The sequence below is a fragment of the Pipistrellus kuhlii genome, unplaced genomic scaffold (assembly GCF_014108245.1).
Source record: "Pipistrellus kuhlii isolate mPipKuh1 unplaced genomic scaffold, mPipKuh1.p scaffold_m20_p_11, whole genome shotgun sequence".
In the NCBI taxonomy this organism is placed as follows: domain Eukaryota; kingdom Metazoa; phylum Chordata; class Mammalia; order Chiroptera; family Vespertilionidae; genus Pipistrellus; species Pipistrellus kuhlii.
The window spans coordinates 40,654,038-40,672,487 of NW_023425416.1; the positions used below are offsets into that span (position 1 = coordinate 40,654,038).

Genomic DNA, 18,450 nt, shown 5'->3' on the forward strand with positions numbered 1-18,450 from the left:
TTTGAATCCACTTCTGAGGCTCCTCCCTCAGCACCCTAATATCATGGGCCTTGTGAAAAAGGCAACTAGAGCCTGACTAATCTGCGAAGAGGAGGTGCTTGTTTAAACTGACAGTACAGCCAAAACCGGTTTGGCTCAGTGGATAGAGCGTCAGTCTGTGGACTGAAGGGTCCCAGGTTTGATTCCGGTCAGGGGCATGTACATTGGTTGCGGGCACATCCCCGGTAGGGGGTGTGCAAGAGGCGGCTGGTCGATGTTTCTCTCTCATTGATGTTTCTAGCTCTCTATCTCTCTCCCTTCCTCTCTGTAAAAAAAAAATCAATCAAATATATTTAAAAAATAAATACATAAAATAAAATGACAGTATAATTCTGTCAGGAGTACAGGAGAAGTCACACCCACTCACAGAACTTCCCCAGGGGGCCTAAGGGCCACTTGCATCACCAATTTTGTCCTATCTCTTCACAGGACAAATTCAAGTAGTGACACGCAGGCTCTAGCATAAAAGCACCTGATTGGTATGTGGCCTTAGATGAGTCAAGACCCTCTTAATAAAAAGAGAAAAGGTGGGTATATTGGTTTGCATTTGAAGTACGACTCCATCCTTTTTCTCTTTCTCCCTGGGTGACAAGTCCAGTGCAGTGGAAGGGACAGGAAGTCCAACCCTTATTTTGATCAGGACATGCAAGACTTTGGAGGAGCAAACCTTACTTTTGTCCAACGGATGAAACAAAAGTCATCAAATAATATCATCTCAGAAACCCTTCAGGAAAGGGAAGTGGAGTATGTTGGGACTGCGTTTTGAGAGTGCATTCGGCCAGGGTGATAAGGACTGTGACAGTCCCCTGGGAATGCTGAGGACAAACTGGATCTACAGGAGCCTGGGAGCATCAAGAAAACGGAGTCCAGCGTCTAAGCTGACAGATGGCAGAGAGTGCACCATCTCAAAGGCTAAATATCTAAGCTTTATGGAGTGGAAGATATTTGATTGTAAATGAGCCACGAATATGAAAATTAAAAGGAAAAAAAAAACTGCCTGGGAAATTATACTGCAGACGTAAAATCTCAACTGCATGAGAGCTCCAGTTCCTTCAAAGCCGTGGTTGACAGGGCAAATGAAGCAGTGAGATGTTTACTGTGCTTGACAGAGATAAACCGGCAAGTGCAGAAGAGGTAATTATCCAGCATGTCTTTCTAAAAACGGATCTTAACTCTGTGCTCTGAGGAGCTACAGCAGGGCACTGGTTTTTCTTCTTTTTCTTTTTCCTTTCTGAAAAAATAGTTTCTCATGTACTTGAGGAGAATTAATTTTCTCATCCCCCAATAACTAATAAGATGGTCAAATATAAAAAAACGTGGCGATTTTTTCTGACAAAATAGACAAAAAGGAACCACTTCAGTGTCGGAGCATCTCTCTGAAGAGGATTTGGTGGTGAAGAATACTGTTTGAGCTAGCAAAATATCAAGAGGATTTGCACTTCCACCAAGGACTAACCTTCACCTTACTGTAAATCACACATTATTTCCTAAGTAGATTTGTCTTATATGTGACAGGAGATAATGATTATTTAAAGACTTGACAGCATATACAGAGATGTTTACATGATAACACCAGCCTGATTTATTAAGGAATCTGGGTGGTGTTGTTCTTTCTCATTATTAGATAGAAACAATAAAAGAGCTCAGTTCTAATTTAGCTCTTGGACGAAGATAGCCACTATAAATAATTTAAAATTTTGACATAGTAAAACTTTTTAATAACTCACAAATTTCTCCAAGCTGGCACTAGAGTAAATACAAAGATGATTAGTCACACATTAAAAATATATTAAGCTAAAGTTGAGGTGAAGATTACTCCTCTCCTTGGAGCAATTCCTAGGCCTATCCCAGAAGGTCCATCTCCTTTGCAATACTGTTAAGACAGGAAATTGTCAGGTGTTCCTGGTAGGGTGTGACAGTTATAGGAACTATATACTTGGGAAATTATGAGAATGTTATAGTTATTTATATGTTTACCTGTATATGTATTTATGTGTATATTAGAGGGTAGGTGCATGAAATTTGTGCACTCAGGGGGTTCCCTCAGTCCGGCCTGTGACCTCTCGCAATCTGGGAGCCCTCAGGGGATGTCCGACATCTGTCAGTCAGACATCCTTAGCACTGCCTTGGAGGCAGGAGAGGCTCCTGTCACTGGCGCTGCTCTCGCCAGCCTTAAGCCTGGCTTCTAGCTGAGCAGTGCTCCCCCTGTGGGAGCACACTGACCACCAGGGGGCAGCTCCTGCATTGAGTGTCTGCCCCCTGGTGGTCAATTCACATCATAGTGACCAGTAGTTCCATTGTTTGGTAGATTTGCATATTAGCCTTTTATTATATAGGACTAGAGGCCCGATGCATGAAATTCATGTGAAAGTAGGCCTTCCTTCCCCCAGCTGCTGGCACTGGCTTCCCTCTGGCTCCTGAGACCAAGGCTTCTGTCCAGCTCCTGGTGGTCACCCGAAACCCAGGCTTCCCTCACATCCCTGGCTTCATCTGGAAGGTCATCCAGAAGGAGGTCCAGTCTAATTAGAATATTAACCTTTTATTATTATGGATGTGTATGTATCCCCCATTAGACTAGAAACTTACTGAAAACAGAGAGGCATCCTAGAACATTGCCTGACATATTAGAAATGCTCAATAGATATTTGTTAAATGAATGGGTGAATGAAATAAAAGCTGAGGTCAGCCAAGAATTGTGGTTAAAACCACCCTAGACATGCTTAATAAAGCTGAAGGGAACAACTGAAACATATGGGAATCTTTGATTCATAAGAGCCAAAGTACTCTTTTTTCCTATTAAGAGAGAGTGGAAGATAACCATCTGTATATCCAACACACACACACACACACACACACACACACTAGAGGCTTGGTACACGAATTTGTGTACAGGTGGGGTTCCTTGGCCTGGCTGGCGATTGGGGCTGATGGGAAAGGGATCATAGGAGGTTGGCTGTGGGAGCACACTGACTACCAGGGGATAGCTCCTGGTGAAAAAAGCTTATTGAGCATCTGCCCCCTGATGGTCAATCCACGTCATAGTAAATGATTATACTGGTCCCTTAGGCTTTTACATATATAGATATATAGACCCAAACCAGCCTTAAATGGGGGATTCCTTTGTGTGAGCCACTGTGACTTCACTGGTAGACTTCCACAAACCTTGCCCTATAGAAGCATGAAGACCTCAGCTTCTAGATAATCCATGGAGTCACCTTACCTAGGCCTGGCAGCAGAGCCCTAAGATGGTACAGGAGACACTTGCCCTCCACTCGCTGAGCAAGAAGGAGCTTCATGAAATGCCCTGACAGCACGGAACCAGCAGCAGCAGAGAGGAAACGACTCACCACTTTTTTGACATGCATGATCTCGCTCCATTAAGAAGCATTTCTTTTTACTTTGTCCTTTGATAGAATCAACTTTTCATAGACGATGAAAATGGAGCTTGGTGACAAGAAGAACTTAATTTAAGTCCTGGTTCCACTAAAATTCTACCTAATTAACTACCTAATGAATTGATCTTGGCTTCAGTTTCTTCACATGTAAGGTGAAAATGGTAAGAATGAAAATGACCTTATAGAATTCTTAGGCAAGTCAGGTGAGACTGCGGATGTGGAAATACTTGTCAAGCCCTAAAACAGTTTGCAATATATAAAGTTGTAAAGAATGAGTATAGGTATAGTACTAATTTTCTCTCTTTGCTATTGTTTGCAATGACTTTGAAGTTCCTCCCATCAATGGGTGGAGAATATTCCTCTACCACACCTCCTCTCCAATCTGGCTGGCTTTTCAATCTGCTCTGATCTATGTTTTTTTGTTTGTTTGTTTGTTTTTTGTTTTTGTTTTTGTTTTTTTTAAGACAGAAGCGATATGCTAGTGCTGAGCCAAGACCTCAAGAAGTCTTAAAAACTACCATCTGCTCTCTTGGAACCCTACCACTGCCCGGAGAAAGAGCCCTGAATAGTGTGAAGGAGGATTAGAGAGTATTTGGAGGACAGCTCAGCCTCCCCAGCCGAGACTATCCCAGGCCAGCATACAGCATCAAACAGCCGCAATCAGCAGAGCTGCCTCCGTGGACCATAGCTGACTGTGAGCAGGAGCAGGAGCTCAGCCAAGATCAGCAGAACCACCCAGATGACCTCTAACTTCATGAGGAGTGAAAAAAGCTTATTGTTCAAACCACTGGGTGTGGGGATGGTTTGTTACATGGCCACAGCTAACTGATACAGCGTTGTACAAGCGAACCTGGCCGACATCACTGAGTCAGTATAGACCACCACAATATTGCAATCAAGTGAGTCACATGAATGTTTTTGTCTCCGTTTCATATAAAAGTTATGTTTAAACTATACTGTAGTCTATTAACTGTGTCATAGCATTAGGTCTAAAATCATGTAAATACCTTAATTAAAAATTATTGCTAAAAATTGCTAGCCATTATCTGAAAAATGGTGCCAATGCATTTGCTCTATCCAGGATTGTCACAAACCTTCAATTTGTAAAAAACAACAACAACAACAAAAAAAAAACCAACAACAACAACAAAAAACCCCATAAGTACCTGTAAAGCACAACGAAGTGAGGCACAATGAAATGAGGTATGCCTATAGCCTCCTACCAGAGTCCAGAAAGAGGATTAACTTGGTCAGAACAGGTGTGGCTCTTGTGCATGGATGACAACCATATGTTTAAGTTGTTCCCTTCGGCTCCCTTCAGCAAGTCCAGGGTGGTTTTAACCATAGTTCCTGGTTGATCTCAGGACTGAGGCTGAGCGCTTCTGACCTCAGCAGAATGACTGTCCTTAGTTCGCAGGACACCAGGTGAACAACTTCTGCTTCCAAGACATGATCTAAAAGGAAAAGAAGAAATGGCTTCCCAGATTCTATCAAATCCCTGAGTATGCTGCCTCAATAAAGAGCCAAATAGGCAGGGAGGTCTCTTTTTAAATATAGTTTCTGAAATCAACCTCCCGAGGCTGACATTTAAAACCAGCTGATATAGGAAAGTGGGAATGGATGAGTTATCAAAGGGAAAAGGGAAGGGATCGGAGGCTGGAGCAAGAGAAGCCTGTAAACACCATAAATACTCAGGAGGATCTGCATGGAAAGTGGAAAGCTGATTCAAAAAGAAGCGCTAGGGTAACTCATCAAATTCTTCTTCATGATCAAGAACGTCCTTGCTGACAGAGCTCTTGGCCATATCGAGCCAAAGCTAATGGAATGCACTAGTGAATATCCTGAGGAGAATTACTGGTCCATGGATAACTGTTTCCCTTTATTTCTTCCTTGTTTTCATTTTGATTACTTCCCAGGGCTTAACCTCTCCTGCAGAGTATGCATAAGCATGGGATAGGGGCCTTGAACTCCAGTCATTCAAATATTTCTCATAATTAATAGGTCTGGTTCACAAAGTTATGAGAACTTGAAGGAATTCTATAAGTCCTACAAATATAGTCTCACCCTTGTTTAAAGAGTTTGCTGCTTTACAATTTATAAAGTACTTTTTATTTGTTAAGGTGGTCAGACACAAGAATTCCCTGTGTGCTAGGCTGCAAATTGTAAGTGGTGTAGGGAAGACTAGATCATAGCCATGTTCCTCCATGGGAGTACATATCTCTGGGGCTTCCAGAGGAGAGAGCATGTGAGACAAGCCATAAAGAAGCAGGAATGGGAGGACATAGGCATGAGACACCAGAGACAAAGGGAGCAGTGTGAGAAAATGCAAGGAGGCAAGAATATGAACATTCATCTCTGTTATTAAACACTGAGCAGCAAGGCTGGCTCAAGGGTGTGAAAACTGCACAGTCATGCAGGCTCCCACACTTAGAAGGGCCCCAGGCTTGATTTAATGCTCTGTTGTCACACTGTCTTGAAATTCTTTATAATTTTTGAAAAAGGGACCCCCACATGTAAGCAAAATATAATAGCTTACATGCACTTTCTTATTTGCTCTGTGCAAATCCGCAACATATTACAGCGATTTAATGAATGGATTGGTTAATGTACATCCCCAAGCGATATTCCCCAAAGAATTGATGAAGCCAGGATCGGAACCCTAGTTTTTCTTACTGCCAAAGGGATGTGTTTAAACACAGTGGCAGGCTGGTTTTCCAAGTAAAGATGGGAGTTAAGAGCTCAGCGGACTAGAGTGCAGGGGACATTGGGGAGGATTAGCAAGAGAAAGAGCTAGAAGGTTGAGGGAAACTGAATATCTGCAGTCTCCAAATGGTTATGGCTCTCTCTCCTCTAGCTCAAAGGGCAACATGGAGGGACAGGACTCTGGCTGTATTTTAGAAAATTTTTATTGTAATGATATATAAGGTAACTTGCAGGGGGACCAACAAAAAGGCAGGAAAGAGACATTTGAGGCTCACATAGTCCTTTGAACATGAGGTAACAGGATTAATGATAGTGAAAGCTCATGTTTAATGAGCACTTACTCTGTGTCAGACACTGAATTGGAATTATGCTACTCAATCCCTATTAAAAAACTTCAGGGTAGGTCTTTTTTATTATCCCCATGTTATTGATAAAAAGAAAAAAAAAAAAGAGGAGGCAAACAAAGTTTAAATAACACGTTCATGATTACACAGCCAGAGAGAAAAAAGGGTGTGATTTATTTAACTCCTGATCCAGTGATTTAAACTCCAGTAAGTCCCTTAGCAAGATGTTTTTAAGTTAAAAAGTTCTAAAATATATATGAACAAAATTTTAATATACTATTGAAGAATCATCTTTTAAAAAATAAAACCCCAGAAGGGTAGAGTTTTAGCAGCTTTGAGAATCGATTATAAAGCAATTCCATTTAAAACCTTTTTTTTCCCTAGCACAAAAACAGAAACACAGATCAATAGAAGAGACTGAAAATTCCAGAAATAGAATATAGTGTTTTTAAAAATGTAACATGATAGCACAAGCTTACCATAATAAAAACTGTTAGGAAAAATTATTTAATAAATCAATAAATAACTGGATTATAATTTGGGGACCCTATCACGTTGAACCCGGGACCTTTCAGTCTCCAAGCCGACGCTCTATCCATTGAGCCAAACCGGTTTCGGCAGATGTATATTTTTACACTGTACACAAAAATAGCTTCCACATGGATTACGGAGTTAAAAAAAAAAAGACAGAATTACAGAAACCAGCAGGAGATGCAATAGAATATTTATCAGATTTGTGAGAGAACAGTCACTTCACTTTGAAGCAGTGGAATAAATCATGAAAGAAAAACTGACAGATTTGAATACATAAAACATTTAAACTTCTGTCCAATAAAAAACACACAGCAAGACTAAAAAAGGACATTATACTTAGGGCAATATTTGCATTCCATCTGACAAAGAGGGCTTTTAAACTCAGACCTTATATGTCTTCATCCAAATTTATAAGGAAAGCATCAGACTCTAAAATATAAATATGTAAGATAGGCAGGAAAAAATTGAACACACAGGCGAGCACAATCATTAAAGGGAAAAAAAATAGAAAATTGTTCTGCTCACCAACAATTAACAAAAGTAAAGCAAACTTAAGATATTTTTTAACCTTTCTTTCCTTTTTTAAGATTTCTTAATTGATTTTTAGAGAGAGAAAAGGAAAGAGGGAGTGAGAAACATACATCAATTAGCTGCCTGCAACCCAGGCATGTGCCCTGACCTGGAATAGATCCAACAACCCTTCGATGCATGGGACAAGGCCCAACCAACTGAGCCACACCGACTAGGAAAAGATTCTTCACCTTCCTAAATAACATTCCCCCCGCCAGACTGGCACCATGCAATGTTGCCACAGCTGTGTGCCCATTCATCATGGGTGGCACTGAAAATGGATACAACCTTCTTACAATATCAATAGCATCACAATACATAGACAGACTTGTGCTCAAAACCACATTGATTTTCATAACTAATTTTCATAATTAATTACATACTGAGCACTTTATCTTCTGGGAGTAATAAAAGCAAAAGTGGATGTGAGCATGAAGATGTTTACCCATCACTGTTTACAGTGGAGAAATACTGGAAACCAAAGAAGCACCCCTAATTAAGGGGATGGCTCTATAAACAATGACACAGACTATTAAGCAGGGTCAGAGAAGTTTAAGTTTTTCTTTTCAGAAGTGTAGGCCAAAGAGATGAAGACAAAAACAGAGGTAGCTTGAGGCAAAGCAATATTAAGAGAAAGTCATGCACTATTTCCTTCAAGGTTGTCAGGTCCTGGGTGTGTATGTCAATCAAGGGGAACAATATATTAGAGGTAAAACATGAAAATGTGAGAAGGGGAGAGAGGGAGTAGGAAGGAGAAAAGTGAACAGGGTGGGAGGGAAGGAGCGAAGAGAAGGGAGTGGCAAGTTTGAAGGGAAGGTGAGGTCCCAGGCAGGACACTCAAAGGTAAACACAGAAGAGATTGTTGAGACAAGGATCAAATTCCATCGCTAGCCCTGATGGAGCGATGCCATAATTCTGTAACGTTTTATAACACATTTATTCAATCAGCATTTAGTGTGTCCCTTCCTAGATAGGAGAGGAACAATGAGAGAAAGTGCCACCAGAGGGCAGGCTTGGTACTGGCAAAGGGACCAAGAAGATAAGCCAAACAAGAAAAAGTATTTTCCTGCAAAACAGGGTATATTCTTTGTTTTGCAACAATTGTCCAGAACAATGGCCTTAAAAGCTGTGTTATAGGTATGAATTTGTTCCATAAACTCGGGTGTGCAAGAACGTATAACTACCTTATATCTTTTAAATAAAATTAAATAAGATGTTTCTCTCATTCACACAACCTCAAGCCACTGGCCCTACGAGGCCAGGTTAAAAGTCAATGTCAGCCACTGTTATGGCTCCCAGGGACCCAAAGGGCCACACAGAGGTTCTGGGAGCCTTAGCCAGGGCTGTCATTTAGGCCCAATATACGAAAAGCTTATGATCTGAACCAACATGATCGATATGGCATCACTGTGCTATGTCCTTGCCTGTTAAGAATGGGCAGATTCCAATATCTGGAATACACATGTGTGTACATACATGCACATGTATGCATATACACACACCTCTGTAGGGCACTTAAAAAAGGGGAGCTTGGAGTCATCCCTAAATGTGGAACTCTTGCCTCCTGCTCCCCTTTTCCTCTCTTTCCCCTGTGCCCCCTTTCTGCTCCCAAACATCATTGGCCAGATGAAGCTTTCAGGAAGACAGATGTCTTCCAGAGACATGCTCAAGAGAGGCATGGAGCCCAGAGGTCCCATCTAATTCCAGGGACGAGAAAAGGAGGAAACACAAGCACAGAATACATCCATATGTCCCAATTGTGTGGCTGCATTTGCCACAATATAGCAATTCTTTAAATCCCCTGTTTACAAGTCTGGCGGTTTACAAATTTGCAATCCAAACATGAGTGATTGGATACACCAGTGGCACAGATGGTGATGGGAAGAACATCAGAATCCAAATCCTCCAAAATATGCAGAGGCTCTCAAAATGTGTATGAGTTATTATGCACATTTGTGAACACACACACACACACACACACACACACACACATGCACACGCACACATGCACACACACAACAAATCAATGAAGCATTAGCAAGGGACACTGAAGCCTCACCTACAATTCCAGGAAGTGGCCTGTTTGGATGTCTTGTCTGTGAGGCTCCTACAGAAAAACATCAACCTACTCAGTTTATGCAGCCTCATCCTTCAAGAGCTGTTCATCAGAAACCTGCCAAGAAGAATGCTACATTCTCTCTAAAGATATCTGGAATACCATATCAAGTTACATGCCAAATAAGCAATAAAACAACAAGCCCATCCGGCAGGTTCTAAAGATTTATTCCTCTTCTCCTATTGAGGGGAAAGGAGCCTGTTATAAATGACTAACATTAGCCACAGATCCGCAGGTCAGCAAATAAAAAATAAAGTCAGAAATGACCATGCATGAGTGCAGAAATAAAACATATTTATTACTTTTAGGAATGTAAATTTTGTTGGCATCATTTATGAAATGTCAACAAAAGAGGAAATCTTCTGCTTTATAACACTGAGTAATGATGAGACAAAACCGGATGGCATTTTCAATTACATTCTTGGGGTCTTTCACAATCCAGTTTATATTTACAGTCTATCTTCAACTTTCTCGCCCTCTATATGTGATCACTAGCAGGAGGCATCCAAAGAAACAAACTCATAAGCTTACTTTAGGTAGTCACTTCAGAGTTAGGTGACACTCTACTTCAATGCCCCAAAGTTTCAGAGAGCCCGGGGAAGCCTGCTGAACATCTCACTATACACCATCATGGGCAATGCCTGTGAACTTAAAATCAGTGCAGAAAGTGTGGGGATTTTAATAAGGGAAGAGGAAGAGCGATATGGGAAGAAACAAGAGATTATATATTATGTCTGGGAAAAAGTCATGAGAGAAAACAGTTTGCAAACTAATTGGCTAAACCTTGTATAATCATGATTTCCAAACAAAACTGTTCCCGATGGTATAAGAGGAAAAGATGAGAACGTATCTTAATAGCTGTTTACAATTTTTAAATTCATCATTAAAAAAAAACTTACTTTGTGTATTTTTAAATATATATTCTGTGTTTATAAAGTAATGCATGTAGATAATTTGAAAACAATAAATATATATTGAGATGAATGCTCAATTACTTTCTTACTTTATTGATTTGAGAGACAGCGATTTATTGTTTCACTTATTGATGCATTCATTGGTTGATTATTTTTTTAATTGGTTGATTCTTTTGAAAATATATATATTTTTATTGATTTCAGAGAGGAAGGAAGAGGGAGAGATAGAAACATCAATGATGAGAGGAAATTATTGATTGGCTGCCTCCTGCACACCCCCCACTGGGGATCGAGCCCACAACCCAGACATATGCCCTTAACTGAAATTGAACTCAGGACCCTTCAGTCCACAGGCCAATGCTCTATCTGCTGAGCCAAACCAGCTAGGGCTATTGGTTGATTCTTATATTTGCCCTTACCTGAGATCAAACCCGGAACCTTGGTGAATTGAGAAAATGCTCTAACTGAACAACTCGGCCAGGGCTTCAATTCTTTTAACTGTTAGGAATATGTGGTCAAACCCCCAATAGCCTTTTTCTAGGTAAGCAATCCGCAGCAATGAAGTATTGTCTCATGCCTTGCACAACTTTCACATATCTTACTGGGAATGCATGAGGTCAAAGCCTGATGACAATTATCCAAGCCTGGAACCTAACTCTATTTTACATACGAATGCAAAATTATCTGTGCCCATTGTTCATAAATACTAAGTTTTCTGCTACCATGTAAACCAAGAAGAAAATGTTTTCTTCAGAGCTTTACCAAGGGTTATGCACCATCTTGAAAAGTTCTATCACCAATACCATACTGTTTTGGTTTCTTACATTTACTGTGATTCTAAGAGCATGTGTGAGAACCTTATAGCTTCCTCATGCCTCCTAATATTGTCATGGCAAAGCATTTATGTAATGGAATACATGTCTTTATTTTAAACTAACTTATTTTTCCTTCTTATTACATGCAGGGCGTTCTATTGCCTTTTACAAAATTACATGTAGGCAGGTCATAGTTTCTACTGGTTTCATTTTAGGAGATTAAAGGAAACATTGACAATACATATTATAAACAGTGGCCATTGGGTCTCTACGGTGGATAACTGCTGCTGCAGAGACCAGGAAGCTATTCTGGACTTCCTGCAGGACAGTGATATGACGAAGCTGGAGGTGGGAAAGTGCAGAGAGCAGGAAAATAAATGGGAATACGAGATGGCAGGAGGCAGAGACCAGACAAGAGGCAAATACAACCTGGGCAGGGGACTAATGAAGACCTAGAAAACTGCAACACCTGAAAGAATCAGAATGAACATTTTTATGGAGGACATCTTAAAGAGAGAAGTCATTGGAACCCAGTGACTGAATATGGTGTCACAGAGCGACTGTCACATTGTTATCAGATTGCAGAATGATTGTGTTCTCAAAAAATAGTCTCATGCATGTGCACACACAGCTGAAAGCACATGCAGACACATACAACACACACACACATACACACCACACACACACACACACACACACACACACACACACACACACACACACTGAAATGCCAGATTCATTATGAAATAATCCTTCTCTTCTTCTGCTGTCAAACGGAAGACTTATTACACCACTGATTCTGAAATCTGACAGCTAAACCTGACAGTAGGCTGAATCGAAGGGGCAAAGCCTTATTCAGATTATTTATTTGTTTGTGATTCTCCATCCAAGATAAACCCCAAGATAAATTTCAAGTGTGCTTTAAGTGCACTCTAGGTTATAAATCATGTATTGCATTCTCATAGTACAGTAAGCATAAAACCACATAGATCAACAATAGATACATATGCCTCCCTTCCTTGACAAATTCATGTGCACACACCCCACAAAGAGAGAATAAGAGGAAACAAAGAATTTGAGAACCAATGATAATTTTTCAGCAGGGTACATGTTTACTAATCAGAGGCAACCGTAGCAATTAACATAGTCTGATATTAGACTGGGCAAGAAAACCATAGTTCTAAATGACAAAAAAAGCATTTCTAATATCCAGAAAATCCTAGATATTAACCAAAAGAAAATCATTACTGAAAAATATTGGGGGATAGAAGAAGGTGGCCTGATTTACATTCAATTTTCAGTTAAGAATAACCGTGTGTTATATGCTGAATTATCTGATGTTAGCTTCTATATTCATCCTCAATTTCAAATTTTCTGATAATAGATTATGTAAATATTTCTTTAAATCATGAAAAAATGAGCCAAAATTATCTCCAGACATAATGAGATGCTATAGTTATCCTGATCCATGTCTGTGCAAAAGCGCTGTCAGTAAAGCACAAATATCACATTCTTGGTTGCTTTACTTAATAACTGAAACGTGAGAAAAATAGCAACCATTACCTTCTCACCGCTAAGCAACCATTCCCCCACTCTACCTAAAAAAATGTCAGTTGCATTCCATCAAAGTGGGAAATCTTCCTAGAAACCTCACCATTAAATTCTCACATTGTCCAGTCCTTGTTTCTTTTTATGGGTTACTTACCATCTGAAATGTATTCTTTAGCACTCTCCTATTTGCATTGTATGGCAACAAGGCAAGACAAATCCCAATGACTATGCTAACTGCCTAAAAATGGGTAATGAGGCCTTTTCTAGACTGAGACACAGATAACACCATCCATCTCTCCCCATCTCTGCTGCCTGATCTCGAGTTTACAAGAGGCAGAATATTTATATATATTGGTGCTGTATTATGCCACAGTGCAGGAGATTTAATGAAACATAAATAAATAGAAAATGACCTGAAGCTAAAAGGACATGCTGCAGGTGAGGTTATAGGTGGCTATAGCTTAAAGACCATGGTCTTCCCTCTTCCTCCTAATTGGCACAAATTCCAAGATGGCGACCCCGACCCCATGACCCAACCTCTGCCTGCTACTCTGATCTCACCTCCTGCCACTGTCCCTTTGCACTTCCATGGTCTTTGAATCACATTCTACTTTCTTAAAACTCTGGGTCATCATGCTGTCATTCTTCCTGAAATATACTTCTTCACAATTGTCCCCTGGCTGGCATCTACTTATTGTTCAAGACTCAGCTCTAGTATCGCACACCAGGATAGATGTCTTTCCTCTCTGCTTTTAGGGTTTATCTCTACTAGAACCTACTAGTTACCTTGTGATTGTGGGTGTACTAGTTTTTCTCCATGAACATGAATTTCCTATGGGCAGGGACTGAGTCTTTTTATATTGGTATCTCTGGTACACAGCATAGTGAGCACTCAGTAAGTGTTTGATGCTTGCCTGACTGGGAAGTTCTTCCTTTTCTTCTAGAGGACAAGTAGAGAGCCATTGACTATACAAGCTGTTAAAACTACTATTGATTTCCCCATTGAGGGTTAGGGAGGGGTTTGCAAGTCAGAGCTTGTATTAGCCAGAATCATGGAGCCAGCTGTGCTTGAGAGAGAAGACACAAAGGACAGAGGATTACCTAACTTCATGTTACCAAGTGTCATGAACTCTCTCTCTCTACGTGTCATGGCCCCCGAATCCCAGTGGGTCACTTCAATGTGCACTATGTCCACCCAACACTGGAGTGGGATCAAGTAGAATTGCCTAAAGAAACGTCATAGTCCTAGAAATCTGTGTTTAGAGGCAGGATAATTGGCAGGGCCACTCTAGGGGAGGTGCTGATGAAACACAAGAAGTCCACAGAGCCTGGCGCATCATCTCATTCTGGATTGTCAGCCTGCACCAGCTGTGTTCAATAGTTAATTGAAACACTTGTTGACACCCCCCCCCTTTTTTTTTACCCCATAAGCCCCACAGGCATAAAATGTAGAGCCTTTGTTGAAACAACAGAAAGTCTCAATCTCACAAAGGGTCCCTGATGTAGACTTCTAACAAGTGAGAAGATGCAAGCAGTCACGTACCAGCAAAACTGAAAGAGGAAGCTGTTCCTCATGTAACTTTAATCTTGGGTCCTCTTACCAGATCCTAATTTCTGTATTGTGAATCAGAACTTCTAATAATTCCCATAACCATCTTGCACACAGCACAATTATTTTGAATGTGTGTGTCTGACAAGTATGTTAATTTGGTAAATGTACACAATATTTACAACTGTCTGGGGTGCCATTAGTTTTTAATACACTAGGAGCCACCTCTCTAGTTCTTCTAGGAGTTCTAGCAAGCACAGAAGCATTTATAGGATCAATAGAGAATGGCGCTGACTCTATTTCATCAAGAGAAAAAATATAGTTTATTTATTACTTACCAAATTAAGTTTTTCCCAGAACTCAGGTCCTTCTTCCATCTCTCGGAGGCTCGGTGGAATATACCAAAAGCAAATATTGGCATATTCAGGCTGAGGATTAAGGAAATTTGGGAATTGTTAACATAAGATTTATCTTAGAATGCAATTAAAGTCTTAGCTAGTTTTTTTTTTTAATGAGTTATTATGTGTGTATTATGTTGATAACAAATCAGACTCTGCAAGAGTAGACATCCATTTTGCCTTACTTCTGATAACATTCTCCGGGGAAATTTTCTTCTCAGTTGGGTATACCTAGAGGGCACTTCGCTCTAGGCAAGGATGCACACAGCATCAAGAATAAACAAAGTTTGAATCTGACTCAACCTAGTTATAACAATCATCACCCAATACACATATGCCTAGCCTTGCCTGGGATAGGAATCATTCCTTTGTCCAGTGAATCAACATTCTACATACACCATCGGCCCATTAGTCATTCAGGAGCCATCTCAGTTATTAGATCTACTATTCTGATATCACTGTGATAGTGTTCAAGTAATCCTTATTTTACTTAAAAATAAGAGTAGTGATGCTGGCAATTCAGATATGCCAAAGAGAAGTGGTAATGTGCTTCCCTGAAGTAAAAAGGTGAAAGTTCCCCAACTTAATAAAGAAAGAAAGAAATTGTATGTTAAGGTTGCTAAGATCTATGCTAAGAATATATCTTCTCTCCATGAAATTGTGAAAGAAAAAGAAAACTGTGCTAGTTTGTAGAGAGAGACCACATTCACATAACCTTTATTACAGAATATTGTTGTGGTTATTCTATTTTATTATTAGTTATTGTTGTTAATCTCTAACTAATTTATTAACTCACTGGGAGTTTTGGGACATATACCCCATTATTGAATATATAATTATAGACTTTGACTTTTCCCAAATGGAAAGAATTATAGTTCATAGACCTATGCTCCAAATGGATCTTTGCATTTCTTCTCAAGTATGTATTAGGGCTATATTTAATCAATCCAATGAATGCATTTGTTAACAGAAAGAGGCTAAGCAGCTTGACACTTATGCAAAACTCAAGGTCTAAATTTACTTCATTACTCTAAATGGGAATAGACAGAAAAGAGGCAAATGCAGATCACACACGAAAATCCTTCTAAGTAGGACCTCTGGAGAACCATTGAGAAAGCCACCTCCACGGCTTTGGGGCCATCTGGCTCCCACAGATAAAATATCCAAGGCAGAAGGCTTTCTAATAATGAAAACCCACCTCAACTTTCATTACAAGGATGTGAATGTTTGCAGGTCCCTCAAGATGATGATAAGAGGTTCCTCCTGTGATTTTTAAGCCTTTAGGACAAATATATAAATAACTTTTAAGTCAGTTTATCTTTTTTTCTCATGACTCTTTTATTAGCTCTATCAAAAGACGGTGCAGTTCTGAGGAATAAAGCACTTTCCATAAGCTCTGCAGCTACCGAAGCCAGATAAATGCAGAAGGCAATTCAAACTCGAGAAAATAAAGACTTAACTAGACTTCAAGTAAATAAAGATGGCAGCTCAAACTCTAGGAAATAAAAAAGTGACTCAAACTCACAGTCTAGCCAATTATACAGTTGTTTCACCCCTCCATGTGTAAGTACACATCTCTAAAACTTACAGACATTTTCTTACAGCATCATAATGCCATTATCATGCTTAATAAAATTATTGATAATTCCCTGGTATCTAATAATCAATTCATGTTAGAAATTCCCCCCAACAGTTTCAAAATGTACTTTTACAATTGGCTTGTTGGAACTGGGATTCTAAAAACTTCATAATTTGCATTTGGTTGCTGTGCTTCTTCAGTCTCTTTGAACCTAAAGTGATTAACACCACATTCTCCTTAGTTCTCCTTATGTTTTTGTTAAAGAAATCAGGTCAGTTGTCCTATAGGATGCCCTACATTTGAAATTTATCTTCTTGATTCTTTGAAGTGTCACCAGAAAGTCATTTAAATATGGGTTATTTTGCTATCTTTACAAGTTTCTATATCACTACTTTTCAGGAAATTTGAACCCCCTTGTGGATAGTGGTGTAAGCTACAGTCAGAATTCTCTGGAGCAGGATTTCCAAAATTTGTCTGAAGACCTGGACTACTACATCCTGTCTCCAATTTGTCTTGTTTATTCTTTCCTCGTCCTGTCTTCCTTGTCCTCTCCTTATTCCTCTCTTCCCAAGACATTCTGCATGATCTCTTTAAATGGATGTCAGGCTCCTGACTCCTGAAACTTTCTCTGATTACACTTGGAATAAAAGCCAAAGATCTTACCATGACCTACCGGATTCCAACTGATCTCTCCACCCACCTCTCCAACTTCATCAAACACTGCAACTTGCACCCCTTGCTTAATATATCTCCTTTTGGCTTCTCAAACACACAGAACTCTTTTCAGCTTTAAGCCTTTGCCATTGTTTATTGACTACCTATAATAGAATGCCTTTCCTTCAGACAAGGCATGCTGTATACCATTATTCAGGTCTCAGCTCAAAGATAACCTCAGAGGGCCGTACCTGGACTACCCAAAGCTAAGAAGCCACCCACACTCACTTCTTGTTTTAGCATTTCATGCTACTTATTTCCATTTTAGTACTTATTGTCAGACAGACCTGAGCAGAGTAAGAACAACTTGCCTGGTACAGAAACTCATCAGGTCAAAAAGCCTTGGGTGCCTAGCAAAGGGGCAAAACTGGGAACACAAGAACCTCGCCCCCAGGATAACCTATCCTCCCCTTGCATATCACTGGTCATGCAGTTTGAACCCCATATCTTTCATATCGCTGGTCAGGTGATTTAAACCCCCTGACCTTTTCCTCCCTAAAGATATCATCTAGGCCTTGTATTTCAGTCCCAGGCCCAGAAAAGCAGCAAAACCAGGCAATTGACACAATAGCTGCCTCAGGACCCGCTACATTGACTAATGATTCCCCTGCACTGGCACTGACCAATCAGTAGAGACCATGATCCTGAAAGAGCACACCTGGAAAGCTGATGAATATTCTATTAAGACCCTCCCCTGACACCTCCCCTAAGATTTCCACTTGCAAGAGAGAAATATGCTCAGGACAAAGGTCCCAGTGTGAAGTCTCCCTCCAAGGATCATGCTCATGCTATTCCCTCACCACTTACATTCCCCCACAGGCAAGTATCCCCCAACCTCTAAGGGACCCCATGAGACTTGCAACCAGGGGAGTAATGGGAAGCAGCAGCTCGTCCCAGGCTAACCCCCCAACCCCCGAAACCTATCTCCAAGGCGCCCTTTTCTCTGACTTTTCAAGATAGCCCAAAGCAGGCCAGCCTAGGCTTTCCTGTTGCTTCTTCTCTGACATTTCTTGTTTCACTGTCCTAAGTACATTTTTGCTATCTTCATACCCTTTTGACCCCAATACCCTTTGGTTCAGTACTGTGTAGCCTTTTTCTTTGGATATCCCCATCCCCCAACCCCTTTTCCTTAAATAAATTCAATTTTTCTTTAATCACCATCTGAGATGCCTATTTAGCCTGCTGCACATTATCAAGTTTAACTTTTCACTTATTACATCTGTAACTGT

General features: G+C 40.3%; 1 protein-coding gene across 1 annotated transcript in view; it reads right to left on the reverse strand.

Moving 5' to 3' along the window:
* GADL1 (glutamate decarboxylase like 1) overlaps window positions 1-18,450 on the reverse strand; it is a 108,042-nt gene that overhangs the window by 18,315 nt on the left and 71,277 nt on the right. Inside the window, exon 13 of the mRNA XM_036431680.2 lies at window positions 14,869-14,958. Coding sequence (XP_036287573.2) covers window positions 14,869-14,958 — 90 coding nt within the window. The remainder of the gene's footprint in view (window positions 1-14,868; window positions 14,959-18,450) is intronic.